Below are 20,813 nucleotides of genomic sequence, written 5' to 3' on the forward strand. Positions count from 1 at the left end.
AGCAACCTATCGCCCTAAGTAATACGGATCATATTCTTGTGTACTCATATTATATAATAACATACATTTCGCAAAACATTCAGGAGAATGAGAAAGATAGAGAAGGGGGGAAAGAGAAAGAGAGAATGGTTTGTTTTTTCTTGAAGATTCTGCGGAATTCAGGGAACGGGGTTCCTCATAATATGCAAAATTTGTTATACATGTTTAATGTAATTATCGTCCATTCCATTTGCTCGAGTTCTTTACGAAGAATCGAATTCAACAGATCGAATCTTTGTACAAAGAAGCTTAGAGTTTTGGCTCAAAAGACATACGACTGCAAAAAAAGCCCTCCTTATCTCATTAAAGAGATATTTTTCGACAGTAATTTTAATTAATGTGAATCCCTCTTTATATTACCGTCTAAATGCAGCTTAATAGACGCCAAAGAGAAAGTTACGTTTCCACGTATATAGAGTGTCCCGAAAATCCCGTAATTTATAAGAAAAATACAATTTTTTATGGGAAAAGTTAAAAGTACAGAATATAAACAAATTAATAAATTAAAAAATTTTTTTTTCTTGATTCTTGAAATGATAATCATCTCGGAGAGAATGTTTGCGAGAAAAAGATTTATACATCTACATATATCTTGAAACTTTTCGTTTTTTTTTTTACAAAGTACTGCCAACTAATGCTTCAAGGTTTTTGGAACGCTCTATATGTAATAGAAGAATATATTATAGTTGATAACGAGAAACAAAACACAAACACGCGAGTTTGGCGGAACTACAATAATGGAACTCAATAGAGTGACTTTATGTATTATGCCATACCGTCTACAAAGTTTGCAAATTACACAAAAGTGAAAGAAAACGAAGAAAAGAACCAAGTCTGACGAGAGTGTTAGATAAAAATGAAGACATATAAGAAGTATTAAATTGTTTATGCTCGAACAAAGGCAACTATTGTATCTCGTGCGTATGAAGGCAACCGCGTGTGTGTTTGTGCTTGTTTGTATGCGTGTATTATCCCTCCCTTTCACCGTGTATGTATTATACCGTAAAAAGAAATACCGCATATACTAAGATTAATTTTGATATCGTTGTTTTTTAAGGAACGTTCGCCTTTTTTTGTACATTGATAAGAAGTGTAAAAAACGTTTCATCGACTATTATTTGTGTTATTATTAATATTATTACTCTACATATATAGTATATATATATGAAACAATTATATCGTCGCAACTATTTGTTGATTTGATCAAGCTAGCTTGTTCGCGCAGCGAAATGCGTACTGTACTGCCAAAAAGTGAACAAACACTTAAAGTGGATAAATATACTGAAGGTTTATAAACTTTTATATCGATTGATTCTTTGAAATTTTTTTTACATCTTGCCTTGATGGGATGCCGTCGATCAAGTTTCAATTTCACGGAATCCTGTTATAATCCTCTAACAAATATTTTATCATATCAAAGGAGGCATTACCAAGTTTAGGAGTAAACATCACGATTTTGGAAAAGATTTAGAAGATGCAACAGGTAAAGCTAAATTTGATATACTGGATTAATATTGTAATTACTAGTTTGTTTCATTAAAATATTCACATAACGGAATGGTAGAATAACTCAAATTTTTAACTTAGTCGTTATTCACATCTGAACCGAGATCTCTTGTTGAATTGAAGTCCCCAGGCAATCTCTGGCTGGCGGCGACAAAGGTAATCTGACGGGTGTTGCCGCAATATTATCCCACAGGCCAGGTAATCGGGAACCATCGGAGCTGTTACATTGCATCCCTGATAAATCAGTTAAAAGTTGATCAGAAGAGTAAGGAAGGAGAAAGAGTTCTACAAATAAAGGGATTGAAGCTTATTGTAAAAAATACAGATGTATAAAAGAATACACACATCGATAAAAAAAAAAGTTAAAAATACTTCTTTTTACGTTGTTATATTGAATTAAAATTTAAAACAAAATCGTCAAAAATTGCTAGAATAAAAAGATTGATGTAGTTGTGAATCAAAATAAGTAAAATCTAAAGATACGCGTGATTTTTAACTATTGATTGAACCTAGAGGAGCAGCTTCGTAGAGATCGTGAAGAGCTTCCACGCGGACCTTGGTCCACTCGATGCTCTTATAATTTGCCGAGATGCCCTTTTCCATACTGGTCCCTTGACTTTCCCATTCTCGCATATAACGGAAATACGTTCTTAGTGCGTCGTCGCTTATGGCACTCTTGCATACCTAATTGTAACATGGAATTTCATGTGGCAATTATACAAATATTTTGTTCTCATTAATCCATGCGAACGAATAAATTTACTCACTTTAATATTTCTTTATTAATTTCTTTTTATTAATAAATTTAGTTTACCTCTAATTGCGCGTTGGGATAATAATGAATATAATTAACGCACATCTCATCGGATATAGCAAAACCGCCGAGAGTCACGTTATCTCTTTTCATAGTGTTGTAAGTGCATGTAGTGATTAGAGAATCCCCCTGTAAATGATTTCATTTTTAATAAGATTCTCAGCTCTTTTTTTGTTATCATTATCTTTAACGTTTGATATTTGATAATAATGAACTATTTAATATATTCATTCTTATTTATTATCTGTTTTATTTCTGTATTTGTTTACTTTAGCTAATTTTCTTACAGGTAAGATAGCCACCGGTTTTGGCAACAATCTGATTTCTTGAAAATGTGTGGAGTAATGGTTGTCATAGTTCATTGGTAGCAATTCTTCACCGTTCCTTATATGACGAGTGATGACTTTGGTACCCGTTAAATGAGTGTGCAGTTGAGAGCCGAAAACGCGAATGCCACTTTGGGGCAATCCGATTCCGGTGCACTCTGTTATACAGTGACCAGATAGTATAAAGGCTTCCTAAATAACATTTAATTTTAATAAATTTCCTACTAAAACTCTTATTTCTTTTAAGAAGAGATTTACAAAATTATAGACATAAATTGGAGATAAATAAATGAATTTTAGATAAATTTAATTGGATTAAGACTTTGTGTATTATGAAAAATAAAAAGTATACATCTATTTAAGTAATTTTTACGTATTTGTATAAATGTAAAATTGTAATACGAACTTTATTGTGTAGATTTAACTATTTTATTACATGCGCGCATCAGCATAAGTTTTCAAAAATTATCGATCAGTTTTTTCACCTGTTGGGGAGGTATGGCCATCTTATCGGTGTACTCAAGACCAAGCTCAATAACACCGGCATCGTACTTTCTGAGTGTTTTAGTAAGAATAAATCGAATTCCGGAAGAGTCGATAACACCTTGGTGCAACTCCGGATTATTGTAATGTACCTCCAACATGACATGTGGATTGAAATCAGCTCCGCCGATGGCTAGACCGGCTTCTTCCGGATATACAAACGCGTCAGCACCCATCGCCCATGCTGCCAATACCTTCTTGCAAATCTAAATGATTTAAAATGAGCATCATTGACTTTTAAACTTTTACTTTAGACGTTACGATCGAACACATATGAGCTATTTTCAAAGAATTTAATGTCTTTTTATTGAAAATTATCAAATATTGTTAATTTTCAAATTGATTTTAATAACAAAAGATGTGCTCGAAGTAGTACTTTTAAATTCTTAATTTAACAATGTGAAATACGTATAAAAAAATGTTCTAATTGTTAATAATAATATCTGCGCAGGTTCACGAGAAGACAATCACCTGTGTCTTTTCAGGTCTGTCTGCTCCATCACAAGGCCCATCGTACATGGGTACTTCTATATCCACAGATCCGGCGCAATGAAAGATTTCCATGTGGTGTACAAGATGTTCGTTACCCGCTTGAATAGCGGGACCAAATTGTAGAATATGATGCCTACGGATAAATATTTCTTTATTGTATAATCTATATCTTTATATGTTTATATTTATTAATAAGTTTTTAGAATAAAAGATCTAATTTGGTAAAAATATTAATAAAAGGTCTAGATGGATTGAATTAGTGATGGAAGATATATCAATATGGACATCTCATCATTTATTGCATATATCTAATACGCACTTCTGTCTTAGTACTGACGGTAACTTATGCACACGACACCAATAAGTGGTCTCCTTCTTCGGCACTTGAACCCGATGAGCGAGTAACTCGAGCTGCCAGGCATTCGCGGGGAACTTGGGCTTTTTATGAGATATCCTGTACAGTTCCGTACGAGACATACCCGATGCTTTCGCATCTGATATCTCGAGACCGGCCAAAGATGATAGTGGTCCACGACCGCGAAGCCACACTAAGTGCGTTGTGCCTCTCTAGGAACAAATATTTTATTCCAAACAATAGAACAATATAGGGCTTATGAGAATAATTAACCGTTATAGTTGATGCGCATAAATTAAAATTCACAATAGTATTATAAACTTAAAATACAGATTACAAATAAAAATCCGTCGAACACGATTCTTTTAGACGTTTTTTTAAAGTTTCGCAAGTCTTTCTAATCACGTATATAAATATTACGTAAATTCTACTCACTTCAATGATATAATCATGCTCATCGCAAGTGTCGAATTTGCGGGAGAATGTGAATTTTGTGATATTACCGCGTCTTCTCCACGCGAAACTATCGCAGTCTTGCTGGGTATCCAGATGTAATTTTCCGTCGACATCCGCCCACGAATCCTACCGATTGTTAACAAAGATAAAACCAATTTTTCATATATAATTTGATTTATAATTTTTCACATCACCGAACTTTACTTGAAAGTGAACTTGTTGATGCCAATCAGACCATAAGACGCAGTAATCAGCTGGTTTCAATTCTCCATAGTCGGAAAATCCGATTGCAAACCAGCTGCTATCGTTACCGATAAAATGAACTTCTGCGATCACCAGCTTGTTCATTAAATCCACTCTGAAAAGTAACGACAAACTGAGCAAAAATTTCCAATAATTATAACAATATAAACAAAAAAAAGAAAAATTTAGAGTGTTTCGTTGCTATTGCATTAAAATATTAGGAAAACCGCATTACAACAATAAATAGCTGGAGCTTTTGTCAATTTGGAAACAATTCTACCAATAAAAATTTCTAGGCTTAATTGTCTCTACATTAGGAGTACGAATCGATCACATATTATGATCGTGTATAGTTTTTCAGGTATAAATTAGCTCTTGATTTTTCTCGATATAAAACTTGTAATGATCACCCGTCAATTTACACGTGTAGTACTGTCGCCGATTTTATAATCGTATCTGTATAGGTTGAAGTTACAATTAGAATAAAGATGACAAGGAGAGAAGATAATATATAATTTTATGTAGATTATAAATTATGATGGCACTACTTATTACAGTAAAAAATCGATTTAACTCGCAATAATTTCATTAATATTAACAGTAAAGAACTGAAATCATAACATAATACTAATATACCATAAAGGCATGTAACAAAGTAATTGACGGAAAATTATCTCCACTCCTTCTATTTTTTCTAACTTCTGCGGCGTATTTCCTGACGCGGCGTATATACCGGGTTTACCCTATACTTGTAAAATAATTAAAATTATATTTCTTACAGACAATTATAATGGCAAATGAGATTTTGTTTAAAATCGTACCTCCAATGGAAAGTCACCTCCGAACCCAATGGAATCGTATGCACTGCGTTTCTAGCCATATTTTCATCGATCAAAGGATCGCGTCGAGACCAGCCCGAATGGATACTCGCGAGAGCGATTAATAGAAATAACATCATCGTTAACGTAATTAAATCCTCTTTAAATCTCCCTACGAAGCGATTTAGCGAGTAAACTCGCTGAACTTCAGCTTCAATTTGGATTTTTGTTGACTCGGATATTATGTCGAATTTATCCCGATTTCTTAAATACCGTTTATAATATTTATAGAGTTGTACTGCGGAGTCCACAAAGGATGAATGTGCACTGAGAATCCTTCCTGCGAACTTTCGTATCTCGCAGGATTCCGCGCTTGCGGAATGACGCAGGATGCGCAAGCTCAAGGAGAATGGTTCGCTTGATCAGACAATTTTCGCATTTTATCGAGACCGTTTATAATCATTATGTTTCTTAATTCATTCAAAAAATATAAGTAAATATTATACCTTTTGTAATCCAAAAATTTTATTTATTACACTTTTTTTATTACATTTTATTCTGTTTACGTTATACGCCTCGTATATTATACATGTATTTTTATTTTATACATATGTTCTGTAAAAAATTAAAACAATTTATAATTTGTTTAATATAAATTACTTTTTTATAGTTGTTACAATACAACAGAGAAGAACATACAAAATTTTTACGCTTTTTTAAAATAAATTAGTTGTGTTGAATTATAGATTGTAATTATGAAATTTTTAATCCATTTCTCTTTTAAATACATTCTAAAGTGCTATATAATCTGTAATGCAAATATGTGAGTAATCTAGAGAGGTGAGATTTTGATTTCAAATTAAAATTAATTTACAGTAATCTCATCTTAAGTTGATTAGATAGATGGAGATTATTTCCAATAACTTGATTGATAAAAGAGAAGGAAATTATCAATTGCCAATTTAGAGCGTTTTATATGCATATATTAGGTATTTTAAAATTTTTTTAAAAAATTCTCAAAAAAGAATCTTCGATTTTTAATTGCTTAAAAGTCAAATATCTATAAATAGTATATAGTTTAGTATAATTTATAATAAAGAATATATTAGTGAGGAGATTTATATATTTTATTTATATTATATTCTGCACACATACAATATACAAACATACATACACACACATACTCAAATATTTCCGTTTAGGAACAAATTTTCTATATACTATGAATTTAAGCAAATACAAAAAATTGATTTCAGAGCGATCGACGAATCTGCGACTAAAATTAAGAAAGATCATTTAGATTCTCTTAGGTCCCACTGTTCTATGTAATAAGAATAGAAGAGAATGTCTTCATATACGAACATATTCCAAGGAACTTATATTGCATTCCACTTGTGGAGCGTGCCTTGTGACCGAACTGCAATCAAGAAATTCCGCGGGACTTATTGCGGACGAGACTCTTTATTACGCGTTATTGAGGGAAATAATTTATGCGAAGGAAACGAATTTCAGAAATGATGATCGTGAGGATAATTTTTTGCTCTAATCAGCGTTACTATTTGCTTACTATTCAAGCAATCAATAAAACATGCGAACTCTTCCATATTAGATTGTATAGATTCTTACTGTTGTAGAACTCCTAAAAAATGTATTTCAAAAATTTTATTTTTAATATAGGTAATCAATGAAATTTGCGCTTTAAATATTACTGATAATTGCTTCGTCATGAAGTGCCTATGAAACGCCTACGGCGAAACAGCTGCCCTCGTTCAACAATTAAGGCTCTCAATTAAAATCAATCATAGCTCATAAAATTGTTACTCGCAGTAAACAACTTATATTTTAAATAATAGATATGGCAACTTGGATCTGAAGAGAAATTGGATCTGCTCCCTGATGTCATTGATATAAATACAAAATTTTTTATATTTCCCAACTTTTTATGGAAATTTTCAATGTAGATATATTTAAAGGAATTTATTTCTATTACGTTGCACACTCAATTAGAGATTTTAATTTAATTTTATAATCTTTTGTGTAAAAATGTTAAAATATTATTATTGAAAAATTAATACAGGAGAAACATTTCACGTTTTTGTAAGAGATAAATGTTTATAAAACGTAAGAATGAGAGTAACAAAAGATATGAAAAATTTGGATTTGATATTTATAATTTCTCTCTCTCTCTCTCTCTCTCTCTCTCTCTCTCTCTCTCTTTATTTAACTTTTGTATTATTATCAAAATTGGCTTTTTAAAATTATTATAGTAGGTATATATTATCTGAACTAATTAAGTAAAACTTTTGTCGAACGTTAAATGCATTCTTTATGCATTCTGCTGCATAGACGTAAAAATTATTGTAAATTTTAAGAAATTATTCGCTCAATTTGTGTATTTTTCAGGTATATTTCTCAGTCATGTTTAAATTGAAATAAATAGTCAATATTTCTCAGGATTTTTTATATAACTTCTATGGATCTATTCAACCATCTTTCTTATACTCTTTATATTTCAACTTTAGTCATCGCTTTGACTTCAATGTCAAGACCCTGACGCGGCCCAACGACACGACTCATGGTATAGTGGGGCGAATTAATGATGACGAGAAGATGGAGAGGAAGGGAAATGGAAATACTGACTGCCAGCTGGCGACGAGTCCATCGGCACTGTCGGTACTCGGTAGTCGGGAAAGACGAGCGATCGCGCTTGGATTGGAGTGTCGGAGCAACCAGTCCAAAGACTCATAGACCATACATATGCGTGAGGAATGTAATCCGTGCCCGATGACCCATCCGTTACCCGTGTACGACGCGCTGCAATTCAGACTGCCAAATTTCATCCAGGGTGAGTGAACTAGCGAGCGAATAATTGAATGAGTGAGTCATACAAAAGCCACGTGGGTTTCCATCACATGGCGAATTCAATGATCCCGCCAAGATGAGATATCCATGCTGAAACGCGCGAAAATAATCCTTATTGAAAATTAGAGCGGAATGTTTTTCTAGAATTATACAGGAAAAATTGAATTTAATAAATTTAAATCGATATTTCTACGATGAACAATAAACTTCTTTACTTCCTCCTCTTTCAACAGTTAAAAAAATTTCTGAAGGACGCATTATCCGTTTCTTTCGGTTTAGGATTAATTTATTAATTGATTTGACCATTTATAAGTCACTTTAATTAAAAATTTGAAAGATGGTACATTAAATAATATTCAGAATCTAAAATATAATAAAATGTACATACGCGTATAGCAAAATTTTGTTGCTATTTATTAATTCACTTTGTCAGAGTAATTTTTATTTCACGATGTTATCACTATGTTTAAGTCTTACTCATGCTGCTTTTCCGGAATTCTAATGTATTCTGGTATTTCCGTGATGTTGAAAACATTTGAATACGTAATATTTATTCGCGTGTCGATGCATATCGCTTATATGATATATTTTATGCATATATCGTGCGCGACGTTGCTCTATCTGTTGCGAAGCGAAGGCTTCGATGTCTCACCTATTTCCGTAAACTTTCTATTATCAGTAACTAAAAAAAAAGTTATTAGATGACTGCTGTTAAGTCAACGAAGATTCAATGAAATTTTTTCTATTTTCTAACGAACAAATCAATAGATATTTTTTAATATCTTACAATTAATTTGTTTTAAAATATTAAATGATTTATAAAAAAAATACAACAGTATATTTTAACATATTATATATAATACACAAATAATTTTATAAAAATGTGATTTTTACAATTGTTGATTTCGAAAGTTGATTTTATATTTTTTAATTTTAATACAAAATTACAGATATTTAAATATCGCTTTCATTCTCGCGGATAACGAAATAATAATTATTGTTCCATTAATAATTATTAGAAAAAGGCGGAATAATTAATAATATAATTAGCAGATAATTAATAATATTTAAACGTTGAATTTTTTACGAATTAAGGAAATGAATAGTTACTTTATACCAAATTCTTATTTGTTTGCACAAAATTTTATTTATTATGATATGTAAAAAGTTGTACAAAACAAAATAATTTTTTTTGCACTGGTGGAAGGAATATTTGATATATTACTGTGATAAGTGTACAGCATTTTTTCCTAATTGATTACGAGGATGTCTTTGAAACGCGAATTATTTATCGGCTAAAAATTCTGTAAAACTCGCACATTCCATAAAATTTTTATTGTGGTGGTAAATCAATTCGTAATAAGACATTTGAACATTTATACTTTATAATGATAACCGTTAATTATTGCTGTCCGACTTTATACATAATATGATATTGCTCCTTTTTTTATGGAAATTTATTTGATATTGAAATTATTTGTTGTGCGAAATATACACGATTGATTAAAAAAAATGTGTTAAACGAATATTTTATCGTATTATTTTATGAATATTTATCTGCTCTGACGCTAAGTCACCAGTACGAAACGAAGCGATAAGTGTTAACAAAACTCGATGACGCGTAAACTACTATTTGCGAAGTATTTCGCAAGTCTCAAACTGCGACGTTTTGAGAACAGAGATCTCGTCTACGATAGAATACATATATGTGGGCAGACAATTATTATTTTTAAAATTTACTTGACGCACTGTTTTTTGTTTCTGCTATATTTTTTTCACATTATCTTACACCTTTGATTTACGCTTTTGATTTGTATGATTCTAATTAAGTTAAGTCTTGTATGCGACTGGATTTTTCCAAGAAGAAGGAAAACAGCTTGTTTTACATGAACTCAATTATATCCTGCATAAACGTCGCTTATAATCCGTTGAAAGTGAAAATCGTATGTTGCGATTTTAGCGTGAAAAAATAATACAAAATTACAGATATTTAAATATCGCTTTCATTCTCGCGGATAACGAAATAATAATTATTGTTCCATTAATAATTATTAGAAAAAGGCGGAATAATTAATAATATAATTAGCAGATAATTAATAATATTTAAACGTTGAATTTTTTACGAATTAAGGAAATGAATAGTTACTTTATACCAAATTCTTATTTGTTTGCACAAAATTTTATTTATTATGATATGTAAAAAGTTGTACAAAACAAAATAATTTTTTTTGCACTGGTGGAAGGAATATTTGATATATTACTGTGATAAGTGTACAGCATTTTTTCCTAATTGATTACGAGGATGTCTTTGAAACGCGAATTATTTATCGGCTAAAAATTCTGTAAAACTCGCACATTCCATAAAATTTTTATTGTGGTGGTAAATCAATTCGTAATAAGACATTTGAACATTTATACTTTATAATGATAACCGTTAATTATTGCTGTCCGACTTTATACATAATATGATATTGCTCCTTTTTTTATGGAAATTTATTTGATATTGAAATTATTTGTTGTGCGAAATATACACGATTGATTAAAAAAAATGTGTTAAACGAATATTTTATCGTATTATTTTATGAATATTTATCTGCTCTGACGCTAAGTCACCAGTACGAAACGAAGCGATAAGTGTTAACAAAACTCGATGACGCGTAAACTACTATTTGCGAAGTATTTCGCAAGTCTCAAACTGCGACGTTTTGAGAACAGAGATCTCGTCTACGATAGAATACATATATGTGGGCAGACAATTATTATTTTTAAAATTTACTTGACGCACTGTTTTTTGTTTCTGCTATATTTTTTTCACATTATCTTACACCTTTGATTTACGCTTTTGATTTGTATGATTCTAATTAAGTTAAGTCTTGTATGCGACTGGATTTTTCCAAAAAGAAGGAAAACAGCTTGTTTTACATGAACTCAATTATATCCCGCATAAACGTCGCTTATAATCCGTTGAAAGTGAAAATCGTATGTTGCGATTTTAGCGTGAAAAAAAAGATTTTGTTATCACGTATCGAGATACGTAACGCAAACTTAGATAGGAGAGATAAACAATTATGCAATATGTCGTGTTATAGTAGTATTAGTAAAATAATTAGTAAATGTATGACAATGTTCTTTGGAGAGTCTAATCTTAAGCGATAATGAGTCAGCCTTATCCTTCATCTTCAATTTGCAAGTGAGTAATCTAACAACAATTTTTGTTATCTTTTCGATGAAGTATCCATGAATTAATCATTATCTTAATCAAATTTTCACATTTAATAATGAATACACTTATCGCAAAACGTGAAACACCAAATTGTACAAAATGTCAGTTTTACATAAAATTGACTTTTATTATTATTTCTGAGAAAGTTAAATATGTGCAAAATATGTTAATTGCATATTATTCTACTTTCCCTTATTTCCTTATTTTTATAAATTATAAATTTATGAAAAAAGCAGAAACATTCGATTTTATAGAATGTTACAATTTTCTATTATATTTTGATATATTATCGAAGAGAAAAGGCGTTTAACCATTCATGGAAAATATTGTTTAGATCGATATCTTGACACAGATACATTACATACATAGTCGATTTAGAATAAAAGTTAGGTAGAATGTACTTTAAAATAGAAATTAAATAGAAGAGAGGATAGCTAAATAAAATTCTATAAATTGTATTGTTGCAGGGACAAGAAGGAAAGTGCAGCTACGGACAATTTTTGAAGAAGCGCCATAGAAAGCCTGTGGTGGATTAGGCGTCGGTAATCGATGGGTTGAGAACGCTCTTTGCTATTTTTTTCTTTTTGTTATCAAGGTGTGTAGCTTACCTATGAGCCATGCTGAAGGTGGTCGGAGCCTCGTGGCTGCAGACGCGCATCTCCACTTATATTCTCGTCGCTGTCGCTCTTCTTGGCATTGGCACCATTATCCTCGGTGAATTCGGACTGTTAGTTGACACTAATTTTTTTTAGTTTTTTTAACAATTAGATAGTCAAATCTTTTAAGAATAAGTTGTTCAACATGTGTTTTCGCTGTCGAACAAACACAAAATATAACATAATGTGCGCTGCATTGACTAAGAATTGCACTTTTACAAAATTTAGAGAATATTAATAAAAGTTCGATTAATAAAGTAAATTTTTCTAAGCAGTAATGCTTTTACAGTGTTGAGAAAGATGGAACTTATTCGGCTACCGTGTCGTGGAATCACAAGGGAGGATATCGTATCGACTTTTGGGGTCAAGGTAACGATCTCGCCGATGTACGATTGAATGCTGCCCGTGCCTATTACAAGACTGGCATATTCGAATCTGGGTAGGTCAATGTCATTGAGCAGAAGAAATATATAGTCATGTTCTTGTAAAGATTCTATATATTTTAAAGAGCACAAAATTTTGAAACAGATTATTTTCTATCCTCTATTTAAAATTTATTTGGAGAGAATCGCAATATAATTTTAATTTATTTTACATAATTAATACTTAATATATGTATATGTTTTTTAATAAGTCTAAATTTTGTGATTGAAAAATGATTAGATATATATTTAGATCGATAACTGATATGTAACAGTTCTTTTCCTGGATGGTTCTATATATATGTATAATCTTGTATATAAATTAAAATCCGTAGAAACTATACATCCGCTACATATTTACAAATCAGAATATTCTGCAGATTTTTCATATGATGTGTAATTAAAATAAACACAGCGGATATATTCCAGATGGTCCATCATCGAAATAGAAACGTCATCGAAGTATCCGGACACCGTGCAGGCTTATGCGGCCGGTTTGTTAGAGGGTAGTCTGACATGGCAAATAATCCATCATCATTGGCATAATACCGTCAACGTTGTTTGTGAGAAATGGGCATACGAATGCCAGAAATTGATGCGATTCCTTCATGAGAACACCGTTATTGTCCGCGAGCGTGCCGAGCGCTTGGCACCCACGGATCCATTCTGGCATATGGTAAATAGGAATTAAATTTAAAGATTAAAATGTGAAATATTCGTTAAATCCAATAAAATGTTTGATACATATAGATATTTTTCTTTGTGCTAAAGATTTTGAATATGTATTTACTTTTATTGCTTTTAAATAAAAAAGAAACCCAATCAGTAATTGCACATACCTATCTTTAATATCGCATAGTGTTGTTATAAAACAGAATATTTTAAATCCGAAATTCTGTGATTTCACGCAAGGATATGTTGTAAATCGTCATTATTTTTACATCATAGGTGAAGCTGTTTTATATTCAATTGGATGGTCTAGAGGCTGGCTGGAAATTCGCGGTTCGTCGTAGTCGGCAGTCAGTGGAAATGAACAAGGAACACTTCCTCTGGCTGGCAATGGCTGCAGATCTACCGGATCTCGAACGAACGCTGAACAATTCCGAATTCTATCGCGATTACATCAAAGGCATGATTTTCTTGAAAAGCCTATCACGTGAAGGATCAGATCCGTTGGTAGCTATTGGACATACTACTGCTGCACCGTAAGTTATCATTACCCCGTATATATAACATATGTATATAATATATGTATATACTATCAGTAAAAAATATGGCTATCTGAAAAAAATCAAAGTAGTTAAAAAAGAAATTAATTTTAAATATAATTAAAGTAATTGACAAAGAATTTCATTTAAAACACAAAAATACTTATGTAAAAATTGTTTTTATGTAAAAATATAATTTATTACTTTTTGCATTTTTTCGCTGCAAGGAAGATCGAATGTAGGTATTGTAAAAAAAACTTAAATAAAAACGCTTTTTTATTACAGTACATTATATCGAGCATAAGTTTCACATTTTTTTACAGATATGCTAAAATGCTAAGATTATTGAAGAAATATACTTTTGGTTATCATATTCTGCCAAGTTTAAAAACCTTTGCGCCAATGCCAAGCAGATCTATTATAATGTCATCTTACCCTGGTGCTCTGTCATCTCACGATGAATTCTATTGGATTCAAGGAGGGAATCACGAGATTATTATCGTTGGAACGCCAATGACAGACACTAACACCAGTCTGTGGAATTTTATGAGAACAAAGAATCAGGTAAACAAATCTTTTTACATTTTGCTTTCTATAATTTTAACTAATTGCAAATATACATGAACGTCAAAAGATATTTATATAAAACAATTTACGATATGATAAGATATGAAATAATATAAATTTTGAATCAATTTCTATTGTTTATTATTATCTTGGAACATAGTTGTACTAAAAGTCAGTGAGTTAATTTCCTTCTTCTACAGGTAATGTCATCCGTAAGAGTGATGGCGGCGAATCGTCTGGCAACAAATGGACGTTCCTGGTCTCGTAACATGTCGTTGCAAAATGGTGCTGATACAGCACGACAATGGGTCATTTTGGAACTGCGTGACAGCGTTGTTTGGCTTATTGAACAATTACCGGGGCTTATTCGCACGACAGATGTCAGCAAGCAGTTCGTCGGCACTGACGTGCTTTGGGCTATAGGTGAAGTTCATCATCCCGAGATCAACATGATAATTAGCGAAAATGAAGAAGAAGACGATGATATGACAAAAAGCGAGCTAGTCGCGAGATTACAGAGCAACATCACTACGATAGAACACTTTAAGAGGTTGATGCGAGGATACAGTCACGAGATATCTACCAATAAAAACGAAGATCCGGTACAGATTTTAACTAATAGAGGAGACCTGGAGAAAGTTAATTTACCATTCGGTATAATCGACATGAAAATCATCCTGGCCGACGTTGATGGTGTGAAGAGTTTTGAGGTCACTTCCGGACCGAGTACGTTGGACTCCACGCAGCCCTTCCGATGGTCGACCACTTTCCCCAACGTCTCGCACATAGGTCAGCCCGATGTTTTTAATTTCGATAGCTTTACTCCTCTATGGGTTTGGCTCTAAATCGAGATCATTTAAATATATAAAAATAATAATATTAGTAATGACGAAAAGGTAACTCTTTTTAAATTTTTATTAGAAATAAAATAATGAGCAATAAATTACAATTAAATCAGTTTGAAATAATAAATGATAAAATATTAAAAAATTTTGATTAACTTAACAGATTGTCAAATAAATTTCGAAGAACCGAAAAGAAATTCTTTAATTAATATTTAACCAATTATAAAACGTTGCTTTTCAGTTTTCGATATTTTTACTAAAACTGGCCTAAATTTGTAATTTGAAGAAACAGCAAGCTCATATGTTAGCCACCTACCGTGTCTTTAGAAAATAAAATAAAATAAATTTCAGTTATAGCTTACATTTATTTCTATTCCTTTGACCATTTCCTTTCTTATTATTTTAAATATAGTAAGAGTAGTATTTACTATTTAACTATATTAATAGCTTAAGGTTAATTATTATTAGCATCTTTTATTAAATTGATTACACACAATGTAATTTGTTGATCTTATTTTTAGTTTCAGTTTATGATTGCATTTCTAATCCGATAAACTAAATCGGCGCGCAGTTTATAAGACTGAAAAATATATTTGCAAATTGTATATTATCAAGCATCATGATCCGTTTGGTTGAAAGTAAAAACCTTTCTTTTATTTGATTTATTCTTATCAAACTAAATTTCATTTATAAAAATAACTAATAACAATAATTATTATTAGTTACTTTATTTTTATAAAATAGGTAGGTACTTTTTCTCTTATACATTTTATATATTGTATGTATTTTTTACGAATATGTCTTTATGTTTTCTCCTTTATTGTTCAGAAAATAAACATATTTATAATTTAATTCTTCATTTTTTCATTTAATTAATTTATATTATTTTGTTAATTCTATTATTAATTAATTAAGGTATTAATATTTTTGAAGCTCATATCGCATAGGTTTATTTTGTATAATAGAATTTTGTAAGATAATACACAAATCATATATATTTTTTAATGTAATATAGACATATTTTTTATATTATTTCAATAAAACAAAAATATTTATATTATCGGGTAATTACATAATATTTTATATATAAAAAATAGCTTATATAAGTATAATATATGAGGCATTCCACGTCAAACCGGGCACTTTTCGACAAAAAAAAAATCGAAGATTCCAATTCTTGTGAAATTTTACAGACGTATTCTACACATTAAAAAAATGAGACACATGTTTAGAAAAAAAATTAAAGAAACGTTTTCACGAAGTTATGCTTACCTTTAAGTTTCAAGAATTGACGAAAAACGTGGCTCGTGTGTATATTCAAATGATTATACCGCCGAAATGGTAAGTCGTACGAAAAAAAATGGAAGAGATTAGTTTTAAAGATTATAAGTTGTTCTATTTTTTGATCATTTTTAAATATATACATTTGTTTTCAATAAATATTTTTTTTATTGTTTATAATTTTTAAATTTTTTGTTATCAACTCACCAACTTAAAGTTCCTGATAAAAATTCATCATATTCGCTCTTCAATTCTGAAATAATCCTGAAAGTTTCAAAATGGAACTCAAATGGATATTGTATAAGATAATAAATTCTTTAAGATACCGCGTGGCATACTAACGCGCAACGCACGAAGCATCTGCCGCCGCCGTTCCAGAGCCCGTGCGTTGGAATACCGCTGTGCCGCACGGTTGATCTTAAAGAATTTATTATCTATACAATCCATTCGAGTTCCATTTTAAATTTTTCAGGATTATTTCAGAATTCGAGAGCGAATATGATGAATTCTTATCAGGAACTGCAAGTGGTCAGTTGATAACCAAAAATGCATTTAAAAATTCAAAACAAATGTATATTTAAAAATTTCCAAAAAATAGAACAACTTATAATCTTTAAAACTGATCTGTTGTATTTTTTTGTACGATTTATTACCATTTCGGCGATATAATCATTTGAATATACACATAAGCCACGTTTTTCGTCAATTCTTGAAACTTAAAGGTAAGCATAACTTCGTGACAACTTTTTAAATTTTTTTTCTCAAACACGTGTTTTATTTTTTTATGTGTAGAACGTATGTGAAAATTTTCAAAAAAATTAAAAATGTTGATTTTTTTGGTACCCGATTTGACGTGGAATTTTTGGTATGCAACAATTGTCTGTTATTGCAATATTACAATTTTGCAACTTTCATTTTCAAGACTACTTTATTTTTATGACAGTATTTTCCTCTTACTTTATGCATATACTAACTTACTATTTGTCTCTGTGCTTATAATTATGAAATGCGGTTGCAATATTGCAGCTGTGCAATACACTACTGAAAGAGGTGCTGCTAGTTTGACAGTATTAACAAATATATATGAATGAATGAATATAGTTCATATATTAATATCACATTTGAACGAAAATGTACATATTACACAGTACATGTGATGTATAAAGATTAAACTTACATCACAAATGAACTCCATTATTTTATAATACCTATAACACTTTACATTCGTTCACAAGAAGTCTAACAGTCAATTTCTCCATCACTAGAAAACTTTAGAGATTCCATAAGATATATTTCAAATACCTCACGATTAAAGAGTTACCGTAATATGTTTAGATGTAACAATATGGGCTATGCACAGTAAATATTTATAAAACGAAAAAAGGTTCATATGATGTTTAATGCTAACTAAATAAATGTTTCATTTCAACACATCCACGAGTCTCTTGCAAGATGAAAAGGAAATTTGCCATTGCTCTAAAAACCCGTAATCTTGTGGTGAGTGTAATAGTGGGTTTAATAAGCTGTAACTTGAATTAGTAGAATTAGATAGATGTAGTTTTCAAGTAAAGCGCGCAGAAAATGAATCGGATAATGCAAAACATTCATATAAAAGCAACTGTCATGTTGCATCGCTAGCATACGCGAAATGCTTATGCTACCATCAAAATGGGTAAGCTATTTTAACATTATTTCTTTGTTTTTATTTCGGCAATATAACGAATCCTTATAATTTTTAGGTAATATATATCTTGTTGGTGATCAATTGCGCTGGCGCACGCTGGTCGCGTGTCAGTCGTCAAGCAGGATATTCTTATCAGCGACCCAACGTACCGTTCTCGTTACCAACGGAAAGAGGTAGTCAACAAGGATATCCGAGTTCCCAACCTAGTTATTCTTATCCTGCACCACCTCCCCCTCCGCCGCCACCTCCACCTCCTCCTCCGCCGCCACCGCCTCCTCCACCACCACCACCTCCTCCTCCTCCTCCACCAAGGTATATACCACCGCCGGCACCACCTCCGCCTCCGCCGCCACCGCCTCCTCCTCCTCCCCCCCCTCCTCCGCCGCCACCGCCTCCTCCTCCTCCCCCCCCTCCTCCGCCGCCACCGCCTCCTCCTCCTCCCCCCCCTCCTCCGCCGCCACCGCCTCCTCCTCCTCCCCCCCCTCCTCCGCCGCCACCGCCTCCTCCTCCTCCCCCCCCTCCTCCGCCGCCACCGCCTCCTCCTCCTCCCCCCCCTCCTCCGCCGCCACCGCCTCCTCCTCCTCCCCCCCCTCCTCCGCCGCCACCGCCTCCTCCTCCTCCCCCCCCTCCTCCGCCGCCACCGCCTCCTCCTCCTCCCCCCCCTCCTCCGCCGCCACCGCCTCCTCCTCCTCCCCCCCCTCCTCCGCCGCCACCGCCTCCTCCTCCTCCCCCCCCTCCTCCGCCGCCACCGCCTCCTCCTCCTCCCCCCCCTCCTCCGCCGCCACCGCCTCCTCCTCCTCCCCCCCCTCCTCCGCCGCCACCGCCTCCTCCTCCTCCCCCCCCTCCTCCGCCGCCACCGCCTCCTCCTCCTCCCCCCCCTCCTCCGCCGCCACCGCCTCCTCCTCCTCCCCCCCCTCCTCCGCCGCCACCGCCTCCTCCTCCTCCACCAAGGTATATACCACCGCCGCCGCCACCGCCGCCGCCACCTCCTTCTCCACCAGGATATCCAAGCACTCAACCTAGTTATTCCTACCCTGCACCGCCACCACCTCCTCCGCCACCACCACCTCCTCCTCCGCCACCACCACCTCCTCCTTCCCCACCAGGATATCCAAGCACTCAACCTAGTTATTCTTATCCTTCACCTCCACCTCCGTCACCACCAGGATATCCAAGTACTGAACCAAGTTATTCTTACCCTACACCACCACCACCACCACCACCAACCTCCTCCAAAATATATACCACCTCCTCCGCCGCCACCACCTCCGCCTCCTCCGCCACCACCACCATCTCGTCCTCCGCCACCTCCTCCTACACGTCGCACTTACCTACCTCCACCTCGGCCGCAACCACGACCTACACGTCCGCCTCCTACATATCTACCTCCTATTAATCAACCGTCTGTATCAACACCCGCGCCTACGTATTTACCACCTTATGGACAACAGGGAATCGCATCAACTGCAGGTGCTTCTTCATTTGTCCCTAGTCCTTCAGGTGGTATAATAAAGTTGAGCGGACCAGCTGAGGGTTCAAGTTTTGCGACCAGTCCTTCAGGTGATTTTTCAAACTTCCCAATAACGGGTGATGTTATAAAGTTGAGTGGACCAGCTGGGGGCTCAAGTTTTGCGACTGCCTCAAGTTCAGCTAGCGCTAGTGCGTCGAGCGGAACATTTATTGGACAACAAAACTATCCGAGCCAATCTGTCTCCATTCCTGCTACACCAAACTATAGTACTGCAGGCCCGACTATAAGCCTTTCTACATCAGGATATCCCTCTGTAACACCAGGATATCCCTCGGCAACACCAGGATATCGTTAACTCTATCACTGGCAAGAGTTACTCTTCAAAATTATCTAGTATTTATTCCTCCATCCATCTATTTAATTTATTTGGATGTTTAAGTTATTTTTATGCGAAATTGTACTTTTACATAAGCAAGTAATATGAGAAGTATATGTCAGTATTAATAATACGAAGAGTATAGGACTACCATTTGACCATCGTGATATCTATTACAATTAGATTAGCAATAAGTTATGCTCATGAAATTTGAGAAACTTATGATCAACCGAGATAAATATATTTTTACATTATTCAAAATAAAAATCAGAAATTTTCATGATGTTGTATTTTTTATATATATTTCATCAAAATTGATAATGAATTCTATTCTTTATTTTTGAAACGAAATAAATAAATATTTAGAGGATGAACTAAAATGTTAAAAGTGTATAGTGAAAACGCATAAATCTTACAACAATTTAATCTCTGTATTCGATGGATTCACAACATTGATAAAGTAACTTAATAGTTTAATATAATATAATGGAAAATCTTAATATATTTAATATATTTAAGTCGAAAGAAAAAACCTTATATAAAACAAATTACTTATATTTTAATATATCTTTACAATTGACAAAACATTAGTGATAGAGTCATAATAAATATATTTAAGCACAATA

The 20,813-nt window shown here is 33.4% G+C and overlaps 3 protein-coding genes across 3 annotated transcripts; 2 read left to right on the plus strand and 1 right to left on the minus strand.

The window, feature by feature from the left end:
• Positions 1-653: 653 nt before the first annotated feature.
• On the minus strand, positions 654-5,732 carry Tbh (tyramine beta hydroxylase). Its single transcript, XM_018544895.1, has 10 exons — positions 5,596-5,732; positions 4,736-4,889; positions 4,511-4,657; positions 4,040-4,287; positions 3,700-3,853; positions 3,171-3,434; positions 2,647-2,877; positions 2,360-2,488; positions 2,055-2,229; positions 654-1,779 (listed from the first exon to the last, which is right to left on the minus strand). Exons 1-10 carry the CDS (start codon positions 5,730-5,732, stop codon positions 1,634-1,636), a joined length of 1,785 nt encoding a protein of 594 aa, XP_018400397.1. The 3' UTR covers positions 654-1,633.
• A 2,519-nt stretch (positions 5,733-8,251) lies between these two features.
• Positions 8,252-15,422, plus strand: lama (phospholipase B domain containing lamina ancestor). Its single transcript, XM_018544968.1, has 7 exons — positions 8,252-8,437; positions 12,145-12,404; positions 12,623-12,772; positions 13,185-13,431; positions 13,704-13,960; positions 14,287-14,527; positions 14,731-15,422. The coding sequence occupies exons 2-7, from the start codon at positions 12,295-12,297 to the stop codon at positions 15,373-15,375; spliced, it is 1,650 nt and encodes a 549-aa protein (XP_018400470.1). The 5' UTR covers positions 8,252-8,437; positions 12,145-12,294; the 3' UTR covers positions 15,376-15,422.
• Positions 15,423-18,304: 2,882 nt separating this feature from the next.
• LOC108777856 (pollen-specific leucine-rich repeat extensin-like protein 1) lies at positions 18,305-20,166 on the plus strand. Its single transcript, XM_018544836.1, has 3 exons — positions 18,305-18,328; positions 18,396-18,668; positions 19,507-20,166. The coding sequence occupies exons 1-3, from the start codon at positions 18,305-18,307 to the stop codon at positions 20,164-20,166; spliced, it is 957 nt and encodes a 318-aa protein (XP_018400338.1).
• Positions 20,167-20,813: the final 647 nt, after the last annotated feature.

Source organism: Cyphomyrmex costatus, unplaced genomic scaffold (assembly GCF_001594065.2).
Source record: "Cyphomyrmex costatus isolate MS0001 unplaced genomic scaffold, Ccosl1.0 scaffold474, whole genome shotgun sequence".
Lineage (NCBI taxonomy): Eukaryota > Metazoa > Arthropoda > Insecta > Hymenoptera > Formicidae > Cyphomyrmex > Cyphomyrmex costatus.